At 47.4% G+C, this 27,729-nt stretch overlaps 1 protein-coding gene across 1 annotated transcript; it reads right to left on the reverse strand.

Moving 5' to 3' along the window:
• Positions 1-54: 54 nt before the first annotated feature.
• Positions 55-27,494, reverse strand: CTDSP1 (CTD small phosphatase 1). The gene is made up of 7 exons (XM_080974658.1): positions 27,291-27,494; positions 12,187-12,335; positions 9,826-9,927; positions 8,624-8,680; positions 7,178-7,270; positions 6,388-6,573; positions 55-5,493 (listed from the first exon to the last, which is right to left on the reverse strand). The coding sequence occupies exons 1-7, from the start codon at positions 27,355-27,357 to the stop codon at positions 5,365-5,367; spliced, it is 783 nt and encodes a 260-aa protein (XP_080830784.1). The 5' UTR covers positions 27,358-27,494; the 3' UTR covers positions 55-5,364.
• Between the last annotated feature and the right edge of the window lie 235 nt (positions 27,495-27,729).

The following is a 27,729-nucleotide window of genomic DNA, read 5'->3' on the forward strand; positions in this document are numbered from 1 at the left end:
AGCAAAGAAACAACAGCTTATGCTTTAGGTTACACAGAAAAAAAAACAAGAGGCTGTTCTCATGAGTTTGTAATTTTTTTCTTTAAAGATTATTTTACAGTTTGAATCACACAAAAAAGGCACTTTTGATCTGGAATTGTGATTTTCTTACACTCTCTCTTCCATTTTTTAAAAAAGATCAGCTTGTGGTCAACAGAAGATACACAGCATGAGTCTGAACAGGTGTGAGTGGAGAGGATCTCCATCTCCTCCTCCAAAGGCAATCGCTCGTGGGGGGGGGGGGGGAGCTAGGCATTGAGGCAGGGATGGGGAAACCTGTTGGATCCAACTACCATCAGCCTCAGCCAATAGCCAGGGATGATGGGAGTTGTAGTCTAGCAACATCTGAAGGGCCACATTCTACCCCTTGCCAATAACCTGCATTAAGGACCTTCCAGAGGGCAGTAAGGCATAGCCTTCAATAAGAAGCTTGTGGCCTGAGAATCTGATGGGGACAACTTTCTCTGTCACCCCAGAAAACTCAAGAGGGCAAAATGAGCCATAGTGACATGGCTAGTTGAAAACTTGTGGCTCTTTGTAGTTTCCCAGGTTGGCACTGAAAAGGTTATCAGCTTTTACTTTTCCCAATAAAGCATGGAGTTTCCCCAATACTGCGTTAAACTTGCTCGCTGTCACTGAATCTCTGCCCCAGGCATGAGGAACCTGTGATTCTCTCTTGCTGGACTCCAACTCCCATTGGCCCCAGCCAGCACTGCTGATGGTCAGGAATGATGGGAGTCGGAGTTCAGAAATGCCTGGAGGGCTTCAGGTTCCTCGGTACTCTTCTACTCTCTCTCCTTTGCTGCGAAGAAAATAAATGAGAGGAGAGAGGGGTGCAATTTAATGGGAAAAGGAGAATAGCTTCAATCTTGAGCAAAAGCCATTCCCCTGTAAGGATGGGCTTGCTAGCTACTACCTCCGCAAGTATCATTTTTGGTGTAAATAGCTAGCATCCAGTGAGAAGGGGGTAGAGGTGGATGGACAGAAACAGATAATGTGTCTGTAGCGAAACAGGGAAAGGGAGATGTGAACAGGTTTGGATCTTCCATAATCTGATGCAGGTGGAAAAAACAAATTAAAGGTGGAATAAGTGTCTTATCCTAACTACTGGCGAACTAAGCTTAATTAATGCTGAGCTTATTGATGTGTTAAAAATGAGGAAGGGGAAATCCGGCAGGCGTTTGGAGAAGGGGGAGCATACTCTCTGACAGAGGTGTCCACTCATGGGCAAAGATCACTCGCACCTTTTACACCAAGAATAATGGCAACCAAGCACACAAAAACAATCACCATCTCCCAGGAACGTTGTTAAAAATACAGCTATAAAAATCCTCAGATGGTTTCCCTCCCCCCCATCCCGCTTCATTGTTTTTTATTTTCCATTTTTCCTAAAATATATACACATTATACATATTTATATAATCTAAAAATGTGCCCAGTTAAAATTCTTCTTTCCACATTCTGTAAAAAATAAAAATATGTTTTTTCTGCGGGGTTGCACAGGGCAACTCCCCACACAGAGGGCTTGTCTGGATGAAGCTCAGACTAGGAGCATTTTGTCTGTTGGGCATTGCAGATCATGACTCACGGCCTCGAGCAAACGAGCACCTCAACACTGCCAGACTAGAAAAATTGCTGAATGTTCTGTGCAGAAGGATGAAGAGTTTCTGCCATACCACGCTGCAAGAGACTGGAGAGGCCAGTGGAATTTGATGCAATTCGGATGGTACAAACTTGGCCAAATGTAGCTACTCCAATGGGAGAGCACTGGGTAGAGCAGGTGTTTGTGGCAACTTCAACTCAGAGGCAAAAACAAAGAGACATGTAGAGCAACTCCATGGAAGTTTAATCAGAGGCAAGCCCCACTGCATTAAATGGAACATGTCTCTCAAGAAAGGGTGCACTCAGTTACAGCCGCAATTCCCCCACAGCCCCAAGAGTGGTTTGCATCTTAGACTGTTGCTGTAAAAACAACAAAGTGTTAGCACCTAAGGTACCACCAAACTCTTTGTTGTTAATTTCACTTGACTTTGGTACAGATTAGATTAAAAGATATTATGCCTAGGAATCTTCTCTATTTTGTTTTGTGCCACTTTGGCATGATTTTACCCTTGCATTTAAATAAAAAAGTCATTTGAACGTTCACTATTTAAATACATATTTAAATGTGCATTTGCTCTCAAAATACCTATTTATACATTTAAAATGCTGAGGGAACTGTGTTGCACAAAGAAGGGCTGTGGGGAGCTGTTTCGATCCATCCATGAGCCTAGGAGGTGCAAATCAGGGCTTTTCATGTAAGAACCTGCAACCTTCCTCAGGCATCCTAAGGAGCGACTATGGATAATGGGTATCCTGCATCCTACTGGCATAAACACTACAAATATGCAAGCAACAAAAAGGAGGGATAATTTTTTTTGTTTAAGAACATTTTCTTTCTAGGGAACGCTTGGGGTTTCAACGGAGTATGTGTGTGTTATGGTAGTCTTATTTTTACTGTTCCACTGAAAAAAACTTTTATACACAATAAACTTTTTCTGAAAATATATTTCCCTCCTGCCTGCTCTCATTGCTTGGTTTTAAATTTGGCAATACTAAACATTGCACATTCCAGAGGGATAAATCCAGCAGCAGCTCAGGTGTGGGGAAGCTTTGGCTTTCCAGGTGCTGCAAGCATGGCCAATGGCCAGGGATGCTGGGGGTTGTAGTTCAGCAACATCTAGAGGGACAAAGGCTCCCCACACCTGCAGTAGCTGCTAGAAACAGGAACGGCTCTCCAATTGCTGCTGGACTGCAACTCCCATCTACCTTGACCATTGGCCAGGGCTGATGGGAATTGAAGTCCAACAGCATTTGGAAGGGCAGAGGTTCCCTGCTGCTCAAAGGTTTCTAGGCATCCAGTATCCCCCATAATGTCCAATCTGGCAGTGATGAGGTACTTCCACTATGTTACAACAGCAATTTAGTAAGATTTAAATAGAAGGTCATAGTTTGCTGCAAAGGACTGCTTGCTTGCCCCCTGGCAGTGAGGTTCAGCAATGCGCTTTGCTCTGCTACTCCAGGAGCCACTACTGAGAGCCAAATCCTGCCCCATTCCTGAAACATTCCATCCTGAATGGGCTGAGGCTCTGAAGAGCCCTGGCATCATGTCCTTTCTTAACAAAACAGCCAAGAACAATAGTAAAAAAAAAAAAAAAGGCACAAGGTTTTCTTGTATCCAAAAAACATTTTAAGGCAAATTCAGAGTGGCACTGGAAAGAAACCAAGGCAAATCCATTATCTTGCAGAACAGATTGGCAGAGGACCAAGGCAATTCTACTCTGACTTAAAGATTCTCTTTCCTTTTAAAAAACAGGCTTTCAAAGCTGCTGGGCAAAGTGGGGGGAAATATGGTTCAAAGGGAAGGAACGGCCAGCTTGATTTTGGCCAAAACCACCTTTGGGAACTTGAAGTGGCTGGACTGTCGGCAAAGCATTGGAAACAGAGGCGCCAGCCGCCACCACAACCCAGCATTGTGTGTCCATCCACTCTTGTCTCTTTAGGATACCAACAGGTCCATCACTTCCAAAAGGCACAATTTCCCCCACATGCCTCAAAAGTCCAGGAGGAGAATTCCAACCACAGCCCAAAGGCAAGAGTTGCACCTCAATGCCTTGTAAGGTTTGAAGGCACTACAGCATAAGAGGAATAAACCCACAGCGGCAGAGAAAGAGATTGACCCCTCTCCCTGTATGGCCTATGCATATGTGATTTATGGTCACAGGAAGGGTTGAGTTGAAGGAGCTGAAGAATAGGCCTTGGAAAAGCCAGAGGCTGAAGGAAGAAAAGCTGAGGGCTGGCGTAGAATATAGAAAAGCAGGAGGACAACTGGAGTGAGTCATACATGGGTACTGCAGGTCAGTGTCACCAACCCACACTCTTAAGCCTCAGAGTCTTTGAAGAATTTATTCTGGGTCAAACCTGATTGTTCAAGGTGGCGGCCTTCCTCCCTAGCACAGATCAACCAGTAGCGCTTACTTTCCTCACAGCCATCTTCACAAACCCATCTCTCATCTCAGACCTCCTTCTCTACTAGCGATTGATATTGTGAACCATCTTTCTCTTGCTCCAAGAAATCACAGCTTCAGGCATTCTCTCCAGATAGAATGAAGGATGGGGTTAAGGCAGGCGATCTGGGGCTGGTATAACCACTGGATTGGTCACTCCCTCCCCTCTCAAGGCACCTGTCACAGGGCCCTGTTGACAAAACTGACAGAGCTAGTTTTATCTTGCGTCTCAGCGGAGAAAAGCTTCTCTCCTCCCCAAACACACCAATTTCTTCCCTCTCGCTCCTCAAGTATCTCTTTCCCCCCTCTGTTGGGTTGCTACCAGTTCCAAAAAGTTAAGTAAAACTTGGGATTTTCCTCTCCAAATCAGGATTTTCTCCACCAAGGGGAGGGAGAAACAACTCCAATCCAGTATGCACCCCAAAGGAGAAAACTTATTCAACAATGGCAAATAAGCTGCATCCAGTTTAGGACTCCTCAAACGTTCAGCCGAAACCCACCAGCTTTGCCTGTCTTTCTGAAGCAGAAATGCCCTCTCTCTTTGACAAGACGCAACAGAGTCCCTTTAAATCCACTTTGTATCTCCCCACATCTTTCCAGCCCCCGCTTTATCCTGAGTCCTGCCTGTTCTCTTTCGTCTCCCCATCCCAACTTCTCTCAGATGCTTCCCACCTGGGGTCTCTCTCTGCCTCCAGTCAAGTCAGTGGCCGCCACCACCACAAACAGAGCTGGGACACTTATAAGCCCAGAAACCTAGGCCTCAACACCTAATAAAGAAACAGGAGGAGAAGATGCAAACAGTGGCGAGATGCAGTGGGTACCTGGGACCGGTTCTTGTGTAGCACCCCCGACCTGGTGGCAGGGGAATGGGGTAGGGTTCTGGTTTCCCCCCCTTGATTAGAGGAGAAAGGACCACAGGTTTGGTCCCACTTGGTATGAGAGGGGCAGGGAAAACTGGGCTGAGGTCCTAGTCTCCTCAGCCCATTATTCAAGGGGGCAAACCGTTAAAAACACAGCGTCAAAAGGGGCTTCCTCTCTCTGGAGATGAAGATCACACTCGGACACTGAGAGAGAGGGGTCCTGTCCTGCTGCACCACGGAAACAAGCGCTCTCTGATGACGCCCCCTGCAGGGTTTCTTGTGCTCTGCACTGTGCGTTGAGGCTGCCAGGGGCTAGGCTGAGGGAAGGAGCAGGCTGTCCTGCTCAATGAAAGGGAAGCAGCTGAGACGGGCAAACGCCCCTCCTCTCCTCTCCCCTGCCCAAAGCTCCCCTGCGGTCACTAGCTGCTAGTCCGGTGCTGCTTTAGCACTGTATAGACGTCGTCCACTTTGCTGAGTCTCTCAAAGAACGGCAGCAGGTCCAGGAGCTCCGTGTCAGCCATGTTGTCAAACCATGAAGCCACAGGCACCTGCCACGGTGGGAGAAGGGAAGCGGTTAGGAGGCAAGTACGTAATACATATAACAATGATAATGAGTTGTAGGTAGGCGTGCTTTGAGCCCAGAACAGTGCTCCGGCTGCCACAGTGTGCAAACAGTGGGAACAGTGGGGCCAAGACCAGGAGGCAGAGCCCCACTCTCCCCATCATGGTGCATTGTGGGAATGGAAGAATGCCAGCCTAGTGCAAGAGCAGCCCAGACACACAGAGTCTCCCTCAGCCTTTTGTTGAGGGAGCTCTGCATAAACTGTGTTTGCCCAAGTGTAAGGGGAATTTTGTAGTGCTGCTTTTGCCAACCTGGCCCCCTCCAGCTCTTTCTGGAGCAATTTTAAAACATCCCTGTTTACCCCAGGCATTTGATGTCTGAAATATGCTGCTTCCGGCAACCGCTGGCTGAGAGTGTGTGGTTGTTCTTAGCTATTTTTAAAATGCTTTTCAATGAGGTTCTTACAGGTGTGTTTGCTACCCTGGGCTCCTGTGGGAGGAAGGGTGGGATATAAATTGAATAAATACGGTGGTCCTAGTAATCCAACTCCCATCGGCCGCAGCCAATGAGAGTTGTAGTCCCAAAGAGCTGGAGGGAAGCAGCTTGGTGAAGAGGAAAAGGGAGAGCGCTGCAGCGAAGTGCGAGAGGTCATCCCAAAGAATGGGCATGTGACCATCGCACTGAGGTCCCCCCTTGCTCTATTCTCCACCTGTATATTTTAAGCTTTGCTCTAGCATGCAGCTCTGTGCAGCAGGGTGGAGAAAGTGAGCCTGTACAGCTTTTTTTTTTTTTTTTTTTAGTTTTCTGCCTACACAACCCCCTCCTTCCGCTCCGCATTCCCAGCAAAAGCCAGGAAGCTGATGGCTACCTGGCCACTTACAGCATTATCTGGGTGGAAGACATAAGAAGCAGGCGAATTGTCCACTATGATGATCCGCGTGAGGTCGCGGCCCAGGCGGCTGAGGTCCTTGACGTAGTTTCCACGGTGGAAGACGCACGACTCGCGGAAGAGGCGGGCACGGAAGGCTCCCCACTTATCCAGCAGGTCAGCCACGGGGTCTGCATACTGGGGTTAGGAGGAGAAGGAGAGTCAGTTTGACCACACTCAGGTGTGCGTGCCTATTGCAAGGGATGGGACAGGATGGAACTGCTCCACTTGCATCCACAGAAGCCCGCATCACCTTCCTCTAATGATTAGATTTCCATTTCTCCCATCCCAGCAGGTAAGTGTGCATATTCCCAGGGTTCTCGGCCAGTTTCCCTTGCCCAGGTAGAAGAACGGGGGCTAGGTTAGAGGAAAAGAACCGCTGCAAACCCTTTCCTCAGAGGGCTCATGTTTTACGTTCAAGCTCCTCCAAATGCTTTATTGTAATGCACTCACTTTAAAAAGTTGTCCTCTCCTGACGACTTAATCCAGCTCTAATCCTGGATGGGAGGCTAACCTTCTCTACTCCAGTTTACAGTAGGGATGAAGGGCTCTGTATTTCTGTTCAACAATCCACTGCGGAAGAAAAATCAGCGCTTGCCTGCCCAATGCAGCTTGCTTTTTCTTCCCAGTGCCTCAAGTTTCCCCAATAGAGCCCACTACATGGGTGTGGTAGGAGCAGGGGAGGAGTCTGAAGTCAACAATCACCCTTTCCAGTGTGGAGGTGGGAGGAGGAGAATCTCACCTTTGCCAGACTAGCGGTGAAGAGCACACACTCGAAGAGCTCACCCATCCGTCGTAGAAACTCATCCACATGCGGTCGCTTCAGGACATACACCTGGGGAGGGGAAGGGAGAGTATGGAGGTGGGGACGCAGGGCACAGATCCGCTCACTAGCTAGCTGAAGCATAGGGAGTCCCCACCCAGTCTTCCTGGCTAGCGAATACCATGGGTACCATGTTGTTCTTCTCTTCAGCAGGTTTAGGTTGAGCATCAGAAACCCCCACCCCCAAGAGTGGAAGAAGAGACTGGCTGGTGGAACAAGTTGCCCAAGGAGCACACAGAGATTTAGGAAGGTGCCTCTCATACTAGATCAGGCTATTTGTCCATTGAGGCCAGTGCTCCGTACTCTGACTGGCAGTGGCTTGGGGAGTGGGGTGTTTGTCACATTATCCTTGCAGACTGGAAATGATGGGGACTGAATCTGGGGCAGGTGCTCTGTCCCCTAAGCGATGACTCAACCGCAGCATGCGGCTGTTCAGGTAGAGACGCTTGAGTCCAAAACACATATGTCTGGCTGCAAGTGTGACAAAAAACAGCCAGTCTCCAAAGCTTCAGTGGGAAGAATTTGGAAAAGGAGGATTTAATATTAGTTCTTAGTATTTGAGGACAGGTTGGCAACTGATGTGAACTATCAAGATGGCTTGTGGACATCAGAAAGGAATACAGGTTGGAGAAACTTCTGCGAAGGATAGTTTATCCAGGCCTACATGAAAGATTGGCTCTAGAGGTCCTTCTTAGCCTTTGGAATCCAACTCTGGGATCTCACACATCCCAAGACAAGATACTCTATGACTTTTCATCTAGTATCCTGATTCCACCCCGTATCCTGGGGCTGGCTCCCATGCATGGGCAACTTGGTACATCAGAACAAGAGGCTCCTTTACTTCCTACATTTCAACATGCAGCACGCCATGGTTAGATGTCCCCTCTGAGATACAAAGTGTGTGATATGAAATGGTGTGGCTGGTCTAGATCACCCAGGAACCATTCAAAGCACCTGAAAAGTGTCTTCAGTGGTTAAGCTCCTCTTCAAAGGCTGATGGTACGGAGCTGCTGTATCCATCCTGGCTGGTGCTGCTGGCTGCCTCCAAGGCCAAGTAATCGAGAACAGGCTGACTGCAGTATTCACAGCCTATCCTGGATTACTTGAACCTGGCCACTGCCTTTCTAAGTAGGGATGGCAAACATGAACGAAAGGGGTGCAAAAGCTCAGCCCCATCCTCCACCACAACTGACCCCCAAGCGGTTTCCTTCCTTTTCCTGAGGGCTGCATACCAGCGACTGCCCCAAAGTCACCTTTGGTGATTCAACATCAGCTTTGAAATGCAGCGACCCCCGTTTGAGAATAGCACTGCCAATACCAGAACCCCTCTTTTTACCCATTTGGCTCTCCCGGCAGCATCCATACCTGGTGCATGACCCCGTCAATCTCCACTGGGATGATGAAATCTGCATTGTTCACCGGCTGGGAAGGGACAGAGTTGGGAAGTTAGACCTCCTCTGCTGGGTTCCTCTGCTCTTCACATCTTCCCCACTACCAGGGTTGATTCTCATAGCCGTACTCTCTCATCATATAAGATTAGGTTTCTGCAACAAGGCCATCTCTAGACTTTGGTGCTTCCTGCAAGTGAGCCATTTTGCTCCCTCACACCATACTTCCTCTCCACCTGCCACCGTCTCTCAGGGCAACTGGCACTAGCACACATCTTTGGCAGCAGGAACTGAAGATGGCTCCTCTCTTACAGAGTGGTAAATGGAGCCTTCTCCTGGCCAGCAGAGCTAATGGTCAGCGGTGGTGGGAGTCTGGCAGCATCTGGAGGGACAGGTTCCTCACCCCTGCCTTACCCACTGCTCCAGAAGAGCTGGTGGCAACTGGTTAACCAGCAGCTGAAAGGCAGCACAAGGTCCATACGGTGGAGCCAGGGCTGTTTCTGGGCAAAGCACAACCAGGGCTCTTGGGTTTGCCAGGAAAGGAATCCAGAGGGCTTTACTTCCAGGATTTATATGCTACCCAATAACAAAAGGTGGCTTACAACAAAGAGAAACTATTACATTTTTAAAAATGTTGTCATGGTAGGAGAATGGGTAAAGGCAAAAAAAAAAAAAAACAAATCCCTCCAGATTTTGCAAACCTGAACAGCAGATTCCATTACCTGGGAAATATCAAATTGTGCAGCCTGGTTATATCATGAAACTAAAGACAGCTAGGTATAAATGCACTTAAAATGTGGTGCAACTCAGGATGAGCAAGCTGATAAATGGAGCTACACATTCTGTAGGTGCTTCACCTAGCTCTGGACCAGAAGGATGAGAATATTGGATTAGGGAAGAGAAAGGTGGGAGTGACACCTCTGGATTTTATTCCTAAACTTGGGAAGGGGGGGGGCGCTAGTCATTAAAGGGGCAGAGGCAGGAGTTAAAAGGTGTCTTGGATTCTGCACTAAGGAGAGGATAATCATGTGAACAACCTTGATTTCCAAATAGTGGGGATGTGGAATATAAATTCTCTTAAAATTTATAAATAAATAAAGCTGTCTGGATGGAGAGTCAACAAAGGGCTAGAGCAGGCAGTGGGGTGTTTGTGTGCAAAACACTTGAGAAAGGACTAACCTTAAAGGAGCTATGTACCAATGTCTCATCCAGGTCAATGACGACACAGATTTTGCTGGAATCTTGAGGCTTGGTTTCTGGCAGGAGGTATTTGACAGTAGCCTGCAGAAGCACATACACACACAGGAGAAAATATTGTGAGGAGGAGTGCAGGACACAGAGTCATGCTGTAAGGGAAGCTGGCAGCTAGCAGGGCAGTGGAGATGGTGGGCTCAGAACCTGTGCTGACTCCCAAGTCCCAAATCAGTATTTAGGGATGCTATGGCTGGTATAAAGATCTTGGACACAGTTCTGGCAAACAATGATGAAGTCCAAGGTAGCACCAAGATAAAGGGACTGGGGACTGGAGCATCTTTTTTAAAAAAATCTCCAATCCATTCCCCATCTTGTGAACCTGCAGTCACAAGTTTTTCTTTGGGGAGGAGGAGGAGCTGCGTTGGGGTGACATTGGAGTGGGAGTAGGATCTGCTCTGAAACAAAGCACAGACATTTGCAATTACACGACTGGGCACCAGAGGGCACTAGCGACAAGGATCAAGATGCTCTAGTATAGAATCCACTGGACTTTCGACTACCAGTTTGAAAGGAGCTGGTAGCTCAGCAGCGCTGGGATAACAAAGCCCCCAGTGCTCTTCCTAACTTGGCTGGTAACCTAACCCAAGCAGCCTGCCATGTGTTTAGGCCCCTGGCTTCATGAAAAGAGGAAATCTAACCCAGCAACAAACCTGGAAAGGACAAACAAGAAAAGGGCTTAAATAGTTCTTAACCAAGGGGGTGGGCTCTCTTTCATTAAAGGTTTTTAAACAGAGGTTGGGTGGCCATATATTAGGGATTCTTTAGCGGTGATTCCTGCATTGCAGGGGGTTGGACTAGATGAACCGTGGAGCCCCTTCCAAATACCATGATTCTATGAATGCAAAAGCTCCGTGTTACACCAATAGTTAAGAATCCTTAAAACATCAGAGCACTATAAAGATTAAAACCAGACAAAAGCTAGTCATGGATTTGCCTAAGAGCGCCACCAAAGTTTGTTCGTTTCACATGCAGCAAATTGTGTTTATTCCTTTGGGGGTGGCTCATCCGTTATTTGTCTGTTTTCCTACTCCATAGTTTTAAAATGTCTGCACAGTGTTTGTGTAACTGGAGAACTCTGCATTTCTTAATCATTAGCCCTACACACACAAACACACACACACACACACACACACACACACACACACACTTTTCTTGCTTCTCCTTTTTTTAAATTCAAGGCAGCTGCATCTGGGGCTCTCATCCATTTCCTTCTCCCCCATCCTGTCACCTGCCCCCCTCTCCCTTACCTGTCATGTGGCACATTGGAGGTCCTGCTGAGCTCAGCAAGGGAGTGCAGAGGGCATGTGACAGGACCAGCAGGGGGGTGGAAATGGGCGTGAGGAGCTCAGCCGGCCTCGGCTCCTACAGCAAAGGGAAATGTAAAGGTCTATTGCCCCAATGCCTGGGGTACCAAGGTAGAAACCTTGCTCTGTAGAATGCAAGTGCCCTCGCTGCAAGGACGAGAGGCCAGTTAATGTGTGGAAAAGGGTAACTAATGCATATTAAATGATCTGTAATGTGCACTCCAAGTCTCTTGCGAGGTGCGCAGGGGCTTCATCATGCCACATGACCAAGCCCATTAAGATTTCTAAGCACTCTCCTAGCTGCAGCCTGGCCTGAATGGTTTTGACACTGAAAATATTTGCATCCATTCAAAAGGCTTGGGAATTTTGCCCAAAATGAAATTTTAAAAAGCATCATGACTATGAATGGATGGGGAGAGGCAGGGACTGGGAGTTGGAGGGGAAAGGGAGGCAATGTTCCTTTTTGTAAAATCTTGGAACTCCTGTAACCAACCAAGTTTGCTGCCCTAAGGGAGGGGTGAGCAGAAGGCGGATCAGGATTGAATGGTAGATCTCTGGGTCATCTGCAGGGGATCAACAAGGGTTCTTACTCCCCAAATGTTTATCAGTGAGAACAGCAAAATGGCAACATCTAAATTAGGCTGCTAAAATGAAGGAAGCTAACCAGAAACGAACTTTTGTGCGAAAGGGCTATGAGGTCCATTCACTTTTGGTGCTGAAAACTAGTTCCTAGGCTCAAAGGCCCCCTGCTTTTTAATTCCAAAGCTATCTTTTGCACCCAGCTTTGGTTGGTAGATCTCGGGGTTGCGGTTAAACACAAACACACACACACACACACACACACAAAACAACCCAAAGTAGATCCATCAAAAGTCTAAAATGTCAATTCACCCAAGAAACCAGCCCTGGCCTGCCCCACTAGATACTTAACTCTTCCCTTGGTCATTTCAAGCAAGTGATCTGCCAGCCAGCTGGGGCCTACCTTGGGCACCGATCCATTTTCCTCCACCAGGAGTGGGGCGTTGTTGTTGACCGGGATAGGCTCCGAGTTGTCATGGCAAAGGCAGCAGAAGAGGGACTGGAAGATGCTGCGGTTTCTGGGCTTCTTGGAAGGTGATGGGTTCTGAGCACCTGCATGAGAAGGAGGGGAGGGGGATGAAGGGGGGGAGACAGAGATAAGTAAGGGAGTGCTGTCCTGTCAAACCCTCATCTTTATTCTCCCCGCTTCCAGGCCTGGCTGCTTCAGAGGTATTTTTCCACAGCCCTGTCCATAAGACTCAATCTCGCAGGTGTGACATGGTACAGATTGGGCCACTGTTGAATATACTCTGCATCTTATCCCTTTGGTCCTTTGCAGAAGTGCCCTAAACACAGTTGGAAAACTCCTGCAAGTGTCTTAAAATCTCAACAGGGGGCACTAACAACAAGAGCTTCCTGGCCCAAGGGATATTTGCTTTCCCTCCCCTTTGTGGGCCGTAGTTTTAAGGTGCACACCAAATAAACACTTTGCATGTGCACAGAGCAGGTGTGTTTTCAACCGTGTGTATGAGAAGGACACATCTGCCATGGAACCAGTATTGGCTGTGGCTTCCTGCACAAGGTCAAGAACGTACACTTGCCATTCTGAGAGAGAAAAAAATAAACCATGGGAAGTAGAATCAGCCACAGGTCCTTGGAAGACATCCAGATCAACCCATCACCAAAAGCAGGCCACAGTTCTGTCAGCTAGAGAGGTCCATGCATCCGGCCGACTAGAGAGGAAGATGGAAGGCGGGAGGTGCCAAATATAGCCAGGCCAACTGCTCTGACACAGATGGGGAGCCTGCAGCCCTCCAGATGTGACTCCAAAACTCCCATCAGCCCTGAACCAGAATGGTCAGTGGATGAAAGCAGCTGAGGAAAAGGTGAATTTCATGCTAGGGAGCACTAGGAAAGGAAAACAAAAGTGCCAATATCATAATGCCATTGTAGAAATCTATGGTGCAACCGCACTTGGAATACTGCATCCAGTTCAGGTTGTGTCACCTCAAAATGGAGTGCAGAGAATTTGAAAAGTTTCAAAAAAGGGCAGCTAAAATGATCGAGGGCATGGAGCACAAGGAAAGGTTGCAGCATTTGGAGACTTTGGGTTTAGAGAAAAGGTGACAACAGAGATCTATGAAATTATGCATAGTATGGAGAAAGCAGATCGAGAAGAGTTTTGTGCACTCTCTCGTCATCCGACACCTTCATCCAGTGAAGATGAACTATGGAAGATTCAGGACACATAAAATAAAACACTGCTTCACACAGAGCACAGTTAAACTATGGAACTCACTCCTCAGGAAACAGTGATAGCCGTCAACTTAGATGGATTTGAAAAAGACGATTAGACAAATTTGTGGCGAAGGCTCCCGATGGCTACTAGCCATGATGGCTATGCTCTACCTCCACAATCAGAGGCAGGCATGCTGCATGCTGGAAACCACAAGAGGAGAGAGGGCTCTTGCGCTCGGTTTCTGCTTGAGGGCTTCTTCCCCCAGGCATCTGGTTGGCCACTGTGAGAACAGGATGCTGGACCAGAGGGGCCACCGGGTGGGATGTTGATACAATCTAGGTAAGGGAGGAGGGTTTGCGGGTGGGATGGGCAGTGAAGGAACAAACCAACTAAAAAGGCTCAAATCCAACCTGGTAAAAGACCCTCCAGGATTCAAATATTTGCTATTATTTCCAAGGTTTTGGCTTTCTCAATGGAACGGATGTGCTGCAGGGGCCCCTTCCTTTTGCCTATCAGAACAACAACAACAACAAAACACACAAACCATCCCATCTTCTCTTCCTACTTCTCACACAAACATCCTCTTCTGGGTCTAGGCAGATGGGAAATATGGTCTCGCTCTTCCTGCCACCTGCCAATCTCTCTGTCACACACTTGCTCCAGGCACCTGGAGTTCTTGAGGAGTTTTTAATCACATGCCATTGCCAAGGATCTGGATTAAATTCACTTTCACATCTAATCCCTTTGCTTGTGAGCAGCTCCCGCTCCATAATCCGGGCCCCAGATAATGAGATTCTCCTCTTGGAACGGCCTGGATCTTAAGACACCAAAGCTGTGGACTGGGAGCCAGCGGCCAAGGAAGCCAGCCAGGCAAGGAGGTGCAAGGGGGCGGGGAGTTGGCAGGCCCTCCTGCAATCCCCATCTCTGCAGTCGCTGCCTTTTCAGCTTCCTGCTGTTCCAGGTCCCCAATTCTGCCAGTCCCAAGCAACGGAGCTCTTGCTATTCCGGAAACATGCCAAGATGCAAAGGAAGAGCCATGGCTCACTGGCAGGGCACCTGCCTTGAGCATAGAAGGTCCCGGGCTCAATTATTGTCACCTTCGATTTTAAAAAGGAAAGAGGCAGCAGCAGGTGATGGGAAAGGGTCTCCTTGGCTTGAGATCCTGGAGAACTGTGGGCTGCTAGTCCCAATAGGTATGTTCTACCTTTAGTGTCAAGAGGCAGTATTGCCCTCCGAATTCCAGTTGCTGGGAATCACAAGCAGGGAGAGATGTCCTGCTTGTGGGCTTTCCATAGGCATCTGGTTGGCCCCTGTGGGAACAGGATGCTGGATGAGATGGGCTGTTGGCCTGATCCAGGAGGGCTCTTCTTATGGTCATCAGTGGGGATGAAATCTGAGCTGGATGGACAAGGGCAGCACTGGCATCTGAGCCAGCTACTTAGCCAGCTATATGGAAGCCGCAATGAAGGCTCATGCAACCCTGCGTCAAGGTGGGTTCCTCTGCCTTTACTTTTAACGACTGCCTCAACACCATGTGAAAAACAAAAACAGGTATTCTCCAAAGATTAGTCAATAGCCACGAGGGAGAGGTTGAAGCTGGGTGCAAGCGGGTGAAGTATAGGCAAAGAGGGGGACAGCCTTTCAAATACTGCAAGATCAGAGAACCAAGAACCTGCACAAGACACGGCTTCAGATATCTAGAGTTGCCGTCAGCCCTATGTTGCTGCATGGTGTGCGGTGCTCTTTTAGCGAGTAAGGTCATAAATGGATGCACACAAACAAAAAAATGGAGGGAAGGACTAGCCAGAGGTGACACACATCTTGCAATTTTATGTCTTACTGGTTGTGCTCATATACATTATCTTCCATGTGTGAAGGAGGAAAAGGCTATTGCTTCTCTGCATCTCAGAGCTCTCACTGAGGGGATGCAGCTGGGGTGCAGAGATGTACCGCTTCAGGCTGTAGGTGGAGGCTCATATGACTAAGCGTTCCTCTCTCTCTCTCTCTCTCTGTGTGTGTGTGTGTGTGTGGAAATATATGTCCAGAAAGACAACTAAATGTCAAGGTGAAGAGTTCCAGCCTACACTTCTCTCAGACAAGCTAGCTTTCCATGCACAATTAATTAATTAATTAATTAATTAATTGTTTTCAAGTTATATTAGCTCCCATGTGCAGGCTAATGGAGCACAGTTCAGTTGCAGGTTTACCACCACAGTGAGGGCCAAAACGGATGTAAAAGCAGCAGGGACACGAACTCCAAGGGGTTGAGCTCTTTTGGCCTCTCCAATAATTTTGGGGGGGGGGGGGGGGGCTAGACACCCCCCCCAATGTTCCCAAATGTCAGGAGACAGAGGAGGCCCATTGCGGTGCCAAGCGTAGCTTCAAGGTCTGGCTGCCAAGTGTGAGAGAGGAGGAGCTGCCGGCTACTGCATTCAACTCCGCCCTCTGGTAGCCCGTTGCGCGCATGATGTCATGCGCGTGATCTGAGCACCTCAATCTTTGGCACAAGGTGGCACCTCTGAACAGCAGCAAACCTGTGTGCAGAGTAGCGGCCTGCCACCTAAATCCCATAAAGCAGTGGGGGCACATATGCATGAGGTTTGGCTCTAGGTTCAGTTGCAGCAAGTGTCTTTAACGGGGGGGGGGGGGAGTACCGAACTACAGAAGGATCAGCAGTAGGGGAAGAACAGCATCAGGCTACCCTAGTGACTTATGCATTAATGCCCACTTGTAGTTTGCAGGTTATGCAAATGGTGTTTCAGGACAAGCAGTGAGATGTCAGAAGGCAGAATGGCAATATTGGACATGTTGATCCAGAGGTGACACATTGTTCCTATGCCAGCGTATTTGCAATCTCGAGAACTGTTTGTCTTGTATACTTAATCACCATCCCTGCATTTGGCATATTTTATTAGGTACACCATGTTCTTTGGTTGGCAGATATACATTGTAAATATGCAGCAAGGGGGAGGGCTATCCCTCTTCCTGTTTGGTCCTCATTTTCGCAACAACACGGTTGTTGTTCTTTTTACTGTCAAGGGCAACCGGAAGGAAACAGCACAACCTTTTTAGCCCCTGCTGTTGGGGAATTTTTGTTAAAAGCACATTTCTGTATTTAAACCAGAAGGCCGAGTAAAGCAGTTTCAGCTAACCACCTATACAGCCTTTTAAAAAAGAAAGGAAAAAGAGAGACCTGGGACGCGTAACATGAATACAAAACACCACCTGAATATTTGCTGGGGCTTCAAAGTATGAATACTGAGCAGCTGCTGAAGCATAAATGCATGGCAATGTGTCAGTCACTGGCCAGACACTTGTGAAACAGTCACATACACCCCGCAAAAAGGAAAGCACAGCTCCACCACCTCCCCACGGCCTGCCATCCTGGTTGAGAAACAATATCCCAACTCAGAATCTGCTGTAACATCTGATCCTTACCAATAAAAATAAAAATAAAAAATCACCAGGGAGAAATCACTTCTGATTTCCCAATACTAACCAGAATACTGCTATTGTAAGAGGATGGTGTGGATGCTATACATTGAGTTTCCCCAGGCTGGATAACAAAATGATGCATAGGAAGCTGCTTCATACAGAGTGAGATCACTGGTCCATCTAGAGTAGCATTGTCTACACTGATTGAAACTGGGACCTTCTGAATGCAAGCCTGGTGCTCCACTCCGGAGCTACAGCCCCTTTCCTCTCTTCGTTTTGTTTTTGTTGTTCCACATCTGGCTCAAGGCCACTCTTTTCAGCAGATGTCACAAATTTGTTTCTGGGGGGGGATGAAATCAAAAGAAAAGGTGGCACCGCCACAGAGAACTATGTCAAATTGTGTCCCCATAGTGAAATATGCAAATCTAAAGCAAAATCCCATTAAGAGCAGAATGCAAAGCAGGTGACCATAATGATTCCTTAGAAGACAAAAGCCTGTGCACTCAAAAGAAAACAAAATCTTTATCATTTACACTTCAGACATAAAAGCAGGCAAGCCCAGTTTCTGACCCAACAAGCTGTGTTTTATCATTGAATTTATTTATTTTTTATAATTGTATGTTCAATTGTTGTAACGTACCACCTTATGCTGAAGGGCGGGGTAAGAAATCTTATAAATAAATCAATAAGCAAATGGATCCAGCTTACTAGGCCTCTGACCACGCCACTGCAGCAACCATTCCGTCAAGGAACCCTGAGAATTCATGCTCCACAGTCAGAATTCTTAGCAGGGTAGAGAAGCAGTGTGTGTGTGTGTGTGTGTGTGTGTGTGTGAGAGAGAGAGAGAGAGAGAGAGAGAGAGAGAGAGAAAGAAAGAAAGAAAGAAAGAAAGAAAGAAAGAAAGTGCCAGTGTTATTTAATGGATGTATAGAGAGTCTCTCTCCTTTGCTACTTATTAAATTGGGAAAATAAAAGAGTCTCACTCTCTCAATATTCTGGGTGACAGTCAAGTCCTTGGGCTTGCTGGTGAACAAAATCTTGAGTTTGTCATTTGTGACATTTGGGAAACCAAAAGGCTGAATTACTGAGGGATGAGATTAAAGAGTGCTGAAAGACTCACAGGAATGTGGAGTTTGTTGATGCCTCACAAGATTCCTGCTGCTCTACTTATGTCTAATAATAGTGGTACTAAATATTTTAATAGCATACTTCAAGTTTTCAAAGGGTTTCAAACAAACCCTCTAAGTAATTCTCACAACAGCCCTGTAAGGCAGGCCAATATTATCATTCCCACCTTCAGTATGAGTCAGATGGAATAGCAGTTTGCCTTTAGCCATCTCAAATGTTAAAAAATTATTGTCTGAAATCCTGGACACCCACTGCCTGTCAGTGTAGACAATGCTGAGCTATGAATGTGAGAATGACTCTCGTATTCAGTTCTCATCTCACAGTGCTGGGCGCACAAACAAAAAACTGTGCAGGGTGTCCTGCTGACCACTGTGTGCCAATGAGCAGAGCCACTCCCAACAGTCCACCATGTACCCAGGTGGTCTGCAAATTTTCCCTAAGCAACAAAGACTCCATTTATATACGATGCAATTCGTGTGAGTGGAGTGGCATGTCATAAGCTGTACATAAGCCAAGACCCAGTGTGGTGTACTGGTTAGAATACTGGACTAGGACCTGGGAGACCAGGGTTCTAATTGACCTTGGGCCAATCCCTAGCTCTCAGACTATCTGATGTCACAGGCTTGTTGTGAAATGGGGAGTAGGAAAACCATGTGTGTCACCTCGAGCTTGGAGAAAAAGTGGAATATCTTCTTTTTTTAAAAAAGAAATGAAGGATGAAAATAATTTCTAAAAGCAACTCCTTGTGTGGCAGACCTCTAAGTTTTTAACCCATGCAATCTGTGTGGAGGTTTACAAAAGGTTTATCGCATGGAGCACTGTCCATTTGGTTGCTTTGCAGATACCCACATGGACCATTGCATGTATTAACTGTTCATTACTATCAATAGAATTGGTAGTAATCTTGGGTGTTATCCAGTTCAATTCCTTGGCCTTAGGCAATCACCCCTACAATTATACTGTGCCTGAAAGGCACTGATCCAGATTCTTAATAAAAATCCCCATAGAAGGAGATGCAAATATCATTTTCCCTGGAATGCAATAATCAGAGAGTGGCTGGATGTAAACAAGTCTGGAAGATCATTTAATCCTTTGCCAGCCCAGTTCCTTCCAGATGTTTTGGACTACAATTCCCATCACCCCCGGCCAGCCCTGGAATGAGGTTGGCAAAGGCAGCTTAAGACAGAGAGAAGCAACTGTCTTTTGACAGCTTTTCTGCCTCACATAAGCATGCATGACCCTTGAAAAGGTCCTTTCAAGGACACACGTCCTTCCCCCAGCCCATCACTTGACCTGGTTGGCTTGAGAAAGGAGGAGGAGACCAAATTACCATGATCAAGGGGATAGGAGTTACCCGATGCGAGTCCAAGTCCAGGACAAAGCCCTGGCCATCCCAATCAGAGATACAAAGCGTCTGAAGATTTGGAAGGCATGACAGTGGTGGCAGGTAGGGGTAGTATATTGTGGGGAAACGGAAATATTTGCCATACTAATGAACTGAATTATGAAATACAAAATGTACTGCTTTGAGAATGTGAGAAGCACTTACTACTATTTAGTAAACAGCACATAAAATTGTGCTTCTGCTATTTGGTATATTTTGAAAGAGAGACAGAAAGACACAGCCCCCCCCCCCCCACACACACAGAGAGAGAGAGAGAGAGAGAGAGAAAACACATTCCTTCACTTTAATGGAAACAGAAACCTTCAATGCTCTGGTAAACAAAAGTGAAAGTTATACTTTGAGCTTAGAAATACAGCAGCCTTGCCCAACCAAGTACAGTACTTTTCTGACACTGTGTAGGACTTCAGCCTTGGCCAACACAACCAATGGTGAGTGACTGTGTGAGCTGTAATCTGGTAATATCCATAGGTTCATAGGTAATGATAATGATAATGATAATGATAATGATAATAATATTATTGTACCCCAGCCACTTTGGACAACGTCCAACAGGATATCAAAGAACACACCAAAATATCAAACATTAAAAGCTTCCTGAAACAGAGCTGCCTTCAGATGTCTGCAAAAAGTCATGTAATTGTTTATCTCTGACATCTGATGGGAGGGTTTGCCACAGGGTACACAGAACTACCGAGAAGGCCCTCTGCCTGATTCCCTGTAACTTCACCAGAAGGGCCTTGGAGCTGGACCTCAGGTTCTTCAACTCGGACCTAAACAGACCTAGAAGAATGCTGAACTCTCTGTCTTAGCCAGCCCTCCTCAACCTGATGCCCTCTAGATCAGGGGTCAGCAACCTTTTTCAGCAGGGGGCCGGTCCACTGTCCCTCAGACCACGTGGTGGGCCGGTTATATTTTGAAAAAAAAAATGAACTAATTCCTATGCCCCACAAATAACCCAGAGATGCATTTTAAATAAAAGGACACATTCTACTCATGTAAAAACACTGATTCCCGGACCGTCCGTGGGCCCGATTGAGAAGGCGACTGGGCCGCATCCGGCCCATGGGTCTTAGGTTGCCTATACCTGCTCTAGATGTTTTGACATACCACCCCCATCAGCCTTGGGCTCAACATGGACATGCTGATTGGGACTGATGGGGCCATAGTCCCAAACATCTGCCATGTACCGAGCTGGGAACTGCCCATACATAGTATGCCAACCACTGCATTATCACGTATCTCCCAACAACATTTCTATTTTTTCCCTATTGGACTTTGGAGCTGGGAAAATGGCACACTCTCGATGAAATCTGCCACTGTGCAGATAATCATCTCCTGCAGGTTGGGCTGAGACAGGGAGGTTAATTCAATCAGTTAAGGGTTCCAACATAAACTTGCCTAGGACATTAGTACTTAGCGGGAGGGCCGCTGTTGTTGTTGTTGTTGTTGTTGAATTCATGTACCACCCTATACTTGCAGGTCTCAGGGAGGCTCACAGGTTATTATTATCCTTACACACTTTGCGTAGAATGAAGCTGCAGACTGAGGTGGTGGGACTCTGGGGCGCTTGCTTCAGAATGTAGATGAGGAGCTTGTAGCTTAATGCCCTTTCACATTTAAAACGGCATGTGATAAACTAGCATATCGTGGTGGAAGGTTAAGAGCAGCTTCCTCCACCCCATCTGATAATTTATTAAAATAATATTTAACATAGCGCTTTCAACGTACTTCGCATGCTTTGCTCAGTTGTAACCCTTTCAGCACCCCTGCAAGGTTAATTCAGTATTATGCTATTCACTGTTGCAGGTAGGGAGAGACCCTGAGGGGCTGAGAGGCCTTTTCCAAAAGCCCTCTAGTGACTTTGTGGCAGAGGCCAGACTCAAACTGGGGACTTCCTGACTTGCAGCTCAGCCTGCAGTGCAACAGCACAGGATTCTGCCACAACTCATAAGTCAGCGTAATGGGCAGAGTTACTCGGAGAGCTAGATTTGTGTGGTGTGGGAAGAGAGGCTACAGAAGCTCATCCAGAGGCTTGAAAGTTGTCTGAGACACAGAAAGAGAATGACTTATGGAAGCAGGTAAAAGAGCTGTATTGAATGATTAATCACCTTTTAGAGAAGGTGGGAGACAGAACTGGGCATTAAACAACTTTCTGGTCAAGCAAGAGGAAACAGAACAGGAATCGAGTGGGAGTTACAAACATGGGCACTTCCCCATTAAAATTCATAAAGTACTTTTTAAAACACACACACACACACACACACACACAGAGAGAGAGACAGAGACAGACACACACACTGGCGGAGGAAGAGGGGTGTGGGGGGAGCGCACCGCCCCCGACATTACAATCCTGGTGGGGTGCCATCGCTGCTGTAACTCCACCTGTGCTGGGCGCCACACCCCCAGGACGCCCACCAGCCCCGCCCCTGCCTGCTCTCCACCCCCTGTGCCAGAGCATGAAGTTCCACCACTGGACACACCCACCCACCCCTTTGGAACAGGCTCCTTAAGGGGCAACCTACAAAAAGAGTCTCTTTGGTCAGCTACTGTTCCACTCACAAAACGCAGCCAGCTCCGCTTGGATGGACAGTGTGGCCTCTTGGGCGTCTCCTCTGATCTCATTACTACAGACTTTGTGTGGCACTTTTGGAAACCAGAATCGCATTGGCAGGTCCAGATTCAAGAACAAGGGGGCTGTATGTGGGCAATAAGAGAAGTCTGCTATATTCTGTGTTCATGTGACATTTAGATTTACAGCCAATCCTCTAAAATAGGGCAAAGCTTTTAAATAAAGAACGTTTGGGCTATCTGGAGGTGAATTAACACACATACCATCTGCCACCAGCAGTGTCTGCACTGGAAGCAGAACCATCCTTTGAGCCCTTTACTGAAGATCCTGTGTCTAGACATGACTCTGCAGGTCACTGCTTCATACAGGACCAGTACTGCACACTTTAACTGGGAACAGCTCTCCAGGGCCTCAGGAACCACCTGCTCCCCACTACTCTTTTAACTGGAGAAGCTGGTAAAATGTGGGCTGGATGAGGTAACTGTTAGGTGGATTTGTAGCTGGTTGACTGACCGAACCCAAATACTGCTCACGAATGGTTCCTCATCATCCTGGAAAAAGTGACAAGTGGGGTGCCGCAGGGTTTTGTCCTGAGCCGGTTGTTGTTCAACATCTTTATCAATGACTTGGATGAAGGAATTGAGGGGATGCTCATCAAATTTGCAGACGACACCAAACTGGGGTTAGCTAATGTTGCAAAAGACAGAATCATGATTCAGTATGATCTTAACAGATTGGAGAACTAGGCCAAAACTAATAAAAATGAATTTGAGTACGAACAAATGTAAGCTTCTACACTTGGGCAGGAAAAACCAGCTGCAGAAATATAAGATGGGGGACACTTGGCTTGCCAGTAGTACATGTGGTCTTAGTAGACCACAAGCTTAACAGGAGTCAACATTGTGATGCAGCAGCAAAGAAAGCTAATGCAATTCCAGGCTGCATCAACGGATGTATAGCATCCAGATCAAGGGAAGTAATAGTATCACTCCATTCTGCCTTGATCAAACCACACCTGGAATACTGTGTCCAGTTCTGGGCACCACGTTTAGGAAGGATATATTGACAAGCTGGAACATGTGCAGAGGAGGGTGACCAAGATGATCAAGGGTCTGGAAAGAAAGCCTTATGAGGAACAGTTGAGGGAGCTGGGTATGTTTAGGCTGGATAAGAAGAAACTGAGAGGATATATGACAGCCATCTTCAAATATCTAAAAGTCTTCCACTTGGAAGATGGAGCAAACTTGTTTTCTCCTGCTCTTGAGGGTAGAACCTGAACCAATGGCTTCAAGTTTCAAGAAAGGAGATTCGAACTAAACTTCAGGAAGAACTTTCTGACAGTAAGAAATGTTTTACAGTGCAGTGGACTCCCTCAGAAAGTGGTGGACTCTCCTTCACTGGAGGCTTTTAAGCAGAGGCTGAGTGGCCGTTTGTCAAGGATGCTTTAGCTGGGATTCAGAACTCGGTGTCCCAACCTTATAATTCTATGGTTCTCTGATTCTATGCCAGGAATTGAATCTAGGAAATTGCCCTATACTGAGTTAGACCTTTTAATGAATGTTAGAATGATGTTGGATTGAAGTTAAATGGTTTCTAGCAGCAATGTTATAAAGGAATATGTAAAAGTGGATTGTTAACAGGTGATAATCTAAAGTTACAATATATTAAGATAAAAGATTAAGATAGAATCAAAGAGGGAAAGGATTTGCTGAATTAACTAATTTGAACTGGAATACAAAAAACGGAGGTGTGAGGAGGTCGGGGAAACAAGTAAATGAAAGTTAAGATATGGAAAGACTAATCTGTTTTTTAACTGTTTTTATTTTGTATTTTCATTTTCTATCTTTTTTCTCTTTTTTTCTTTCTTTTTTCGCTTATTTTTGTATTATGTTGAAACTTTAATAAATATCTTATTAAAATATATATATATATACTGAGTTAGACCTTTGACCCATCTAGCTCAGCATTGCCTACACTGACTGGCAGTGGCTCTCCCAGCATTGTGGGGATTCCCAGCCCTACGTGGAGATGCTGGGGATTGAACCTGCAACCTTCTGTATGCAAAGCAGATGCTCTACCACTGAGCTACAGCCTCTTCCCTCTCTTTGTTTTGTTCCACATCAGGTTCATGGGCAATCTTTTAGGGAAGAAGAATAGCTCAAGGGCAGAGGACATGTTTTGCATCAGAGAGATTTCAGATTCAACCCTTGACCTCTCAAAAAAAAAAAGGCTGGACAAAATCTGTTTCTGAAATTCTGGAACTGTTGCTAGACAGTGTAGACCTACGGTAGCCAACATGATGCCCTCCATATGTTTTTGGACTACAACTCCCATCAGCCCTGACCAATGGCCATGCAGGCTGGTGCTGATGAATGCTTAAGGACCCACCAATATTCAGAGGGGACCACGTTGACCATCCCTGTAAACACATTATTGAGCCAAATGGACCAGTGGTTTAACTCAGTATATGGCAGCTGTAGTGCTAGGACTCAGTACCCCACAGATTGTAGTGTGGCACAAGCTAAACACAACTGGCCAGCCACATACGGTGGCAAGATAAAGCCCTCATTTTGGTTGCCTGCTCAGAACAGTTAACACAAGAAGAGCCTAGGTGCATCAGGCCAAAAGCCCATCTCATCTTCTCCCAGTGGCCAGCCAGAAACTTATAGGAAGCTTGCAAATAAGACCTGAGCACCACAGCAGTCTCCCAACCTGCAATTACCATAAACTGTCCCACAAATACATGTCTGCCAGGATGCATTTTTCTGTTCCATCCCTGTTGTGCCTAAACCACCAGCTTTAGGCTCTACCTTCTTGCTTCAGACAGAGCGTTTGCAAAATATCACCAATGAAAAGGAAGGCTGATAGCACTCCAGAACCCTGTCACACAGGCCTACTCATGCCCAACCTCTCACCCATCAAACCATACACACAACACCAGCCGTTTATCATCCCCTACCAAGTACATGCCGATCAGAAGGTCGGCGGTTCGAATCCCCACGACAGGGTGAGCTCCCGTTGCTCAGTCCCTGCTCCTGCCAACCTAGCAGTTTGAAAGGATGTCAAAGTGCAAGTAGATAAATAGGTACCGCTCCGTCGGGAAGGTAAATGGCATTTCCGTGCGCTGCTCTGGTTCACCAGAAGCAGCTTAGGCATGCTGGCCACATGACCCGGAAGCTGTACGCCGACTCCCTTGGCCAATAAAGCGAGATGAGCGCCGCAACCCGAGTCGGTCACGACTGTACCTAATGGTCAGGGGTCCCTTTACCTTTACCAAGTACATGATGACATCCCCCACCTCATTTTGGGAGCTGCAGGCAGGCAGCATAAACAGGACATTTACTGAGCCCCTGGTGGGGCTATAATGTGTGATTGTTTGGGTCAAAAGTTGGCTGAGGGAGTTACAAGTTGCTGCAGACCCTTTTCTGCACCACCACTACCCGCTGTCAAATATCTTAGTAGCCCAAGAGAAATTCCTGTGCCTCCCCAATTCAGAACAAATATTGTCTTGCACCAAGGTCAGCTCACTGGCCCATCTCTCTCAGCACTCTCTACTAAATGGCATTGGCTCTGCCCAACTCACCTCACCTGCCTTCAGCCAGAAGGTGTTGCTGTTGTTGTGTTTTTAAAGATGGCCGAAAGCAGATGGGTCCAAGTGGGCACATGAGCATGGGGGAGCAGCATCCCCTTTCTCACCCACCACCGACACATCTGACCCAAGAAATGCCCCAATTTCTTAGTGAAAAGGCCTCGGGATTTCTTAACCTTGCCAGCCAGCTTCCTTTCCGACAGAGCCAAGATCACCAGGAAGCAGTGGGAGAAAAGCTAAAAGCAGTTAGCAAAACACCACACCACACTCACACCATCTTGGGCTATTCCACTCCCCCCACCTTCCACCAGCAATGTTTACAACTCACCCAGCACCGAGAGAGGGTGCTAGGAATGGCATCTTTCCTCAGCCCTATCAGAGCAACTCCTTCATAATCGCCTATCTAGTGAGCCCACGTGTGCCTCACCTAGAATGGAAAAAAGGGAGGTGTAAGCTAACACCCAGGGTCAATAAAATGCTGCTCTTGCTAGTAAGTCAGGCAAAATATCTGGATCTCCAGGAAGTTAAGAGAGAGCTACCCTGAGTCTCAATCCTGAAATAATGTTGAATTGGGAACAGCTCCCTATCTAACATCTCTGGCGCCATCAAACAAGACTCCTCCTACAGACGTGTGTTTACTAATACCTGGCACAAGTCTGGGTGCAGCCCGCCCCACACCTGCTCAAAGGGGGCTTTCCCCTGCTCCCAATCTCCCATAGCAGCAAACAGCTCAACCAAAAAAACCTCGCCGGTGAAAAACGCACTTTCGCTTTAAAATGCTCTAAAGCAACAACAACTGCCCCATAACACGGAAAGAGAAAGATGGAGGGAGATGCATCCAGGATATGGGGTGTGGGGGTTTTTTTGGTTTGTAAAAATCAATAAGAGGATGCCTTATACGCCTCCCTAATGAAGCCTGTTGCCGGAACACAGCTTCCTCTTCGCTCAATAATGCCACACAGAGTGAGGAAATCGGGGTGGGGGGCCGGAAAGCTATAGGATCCAGAATATAGACGGGAAGGGAAGTAGGACCCCGCCAAAAAAAACCACCCAGTTTTTCTCCTCACCCCACAAAGCCCTTAAGGAAACAAAATCTCGAAGGAGCTACTGCGCCAAGCTAGCATTTCAGGGCACCCTCCAACCCCACGGGGCGAGGCGGTTATTTCGAGAGCCAATACACACAGACAACACATACACGTGTGCAACGCGCCGCGCTCGCTACCTCGGTGCCTCCGTGTCCAGGGCGCAGAGGTGGACTGGGCGCAACAAATCGGACAGGTTTCCTGCCTCTTGGGCCGACCACGCACCAGGGCGTTGCATCGTGGATCGATATATCCGCGCAAGAGAATGGGGAGACGGGGGGGGGGGGCACCCGGAGGAAGCGCGCGTCGCCAGAAAAGCGGCTTGGCCACTCTTCTTTTCCTGCCACCGGAACCTGAGGCCGGCGTGGATTGATTTGCGCGTCCGAGAAGGGCGCGCAGGCTCCCTCAACACCCCGCTACACCCGCTTATTGACGCGCGCAAGGCGATCCTAAGCTCCCTTGTCACCGATCTGTCAAGCTGAAGAGGTGGCGCGTTATGGGAACAAGTGGCCCCAAGCCCCGTTTCTTGGCGATCTGGAGGTGGGCACCGAGAAGATGCCCTCCCGGCCCCGTCTTTGACCTCTGCCCCTCGGGGAGGGCAGTTCGCGCGGGTCTCTTTACCTTTCTCCTGCAGAGGCGTGTTCACCTCTTCCTTGCTAACCTGGGTGATAATGGACCCGCTGTCCATTAGACCAGAAGGGCAGAGCGCTCTCTCTCTTCCTCTCTCTTCCCTCCTTCCAATTGTGTCTCCGCCGCTTTGAGGAATTTTCCAGGAGTTAAGAGATTGTTGTTGAGGTGGTGGGGTTTTTTTTGTGGTGGCGGGGAGCTTTTTTAAAAAAGAAAAGGAAATGAAAACGGAAGGGGAAAATAAAAGGGTGGGGGAGGGGCGGGGGGAGATGGGGAAAGGGGAAAAACAAAACAAAAAAGGGGGGAAAAGAAAAAGGCAGCGGCGGAGGAAACTTTGTTACAACATGGAGTTCCCTCTTCACGATTTTCTGATACAAACATGGAGCCCAGGCGCGGTTTCAAGCTACCCCTTAAAAGGGCAATGGCTGCGGGC

The sequence above is a fragment of the Podarcis pityusensis genome (assembly GCF_964106645.2).
Source record: "Podarcis pityusensis genome assembly, chromosome: 1".
Taxonomy (NCBI): domain Eukaryota; kingdom Metazoa; phylum Chordata; class Lepidosauria; order Squamata; family Lacertidae; genus Podarcis; species Podarcis pityusensis.

Bases quoted from the DNA above. Each gene is read 5' to 3' on its own strand.
- CTDSP1 (XM_080974658.1), bottom strand. From the start codon at position 27,357: ATGGACAGCGGGTCCATTATCACCCAGGTTAGCAAGGAAGAGGTGAAC. The intron at 8,681-9,825 runs GTTAGTCCTTTC...GTCCCTTCCCAG, and splicing joins TGGTACATAGCTCCTTTAAG to CCGGTGAACAATGCAGATTT. The intron at 6,574-7,177 runs GTGAGATTCTCC...TCCTAACCCCAG, and splicing joins TCACCGCTAGTCTGGCAAAG to TATGCAGACCCCGTGGCTGA.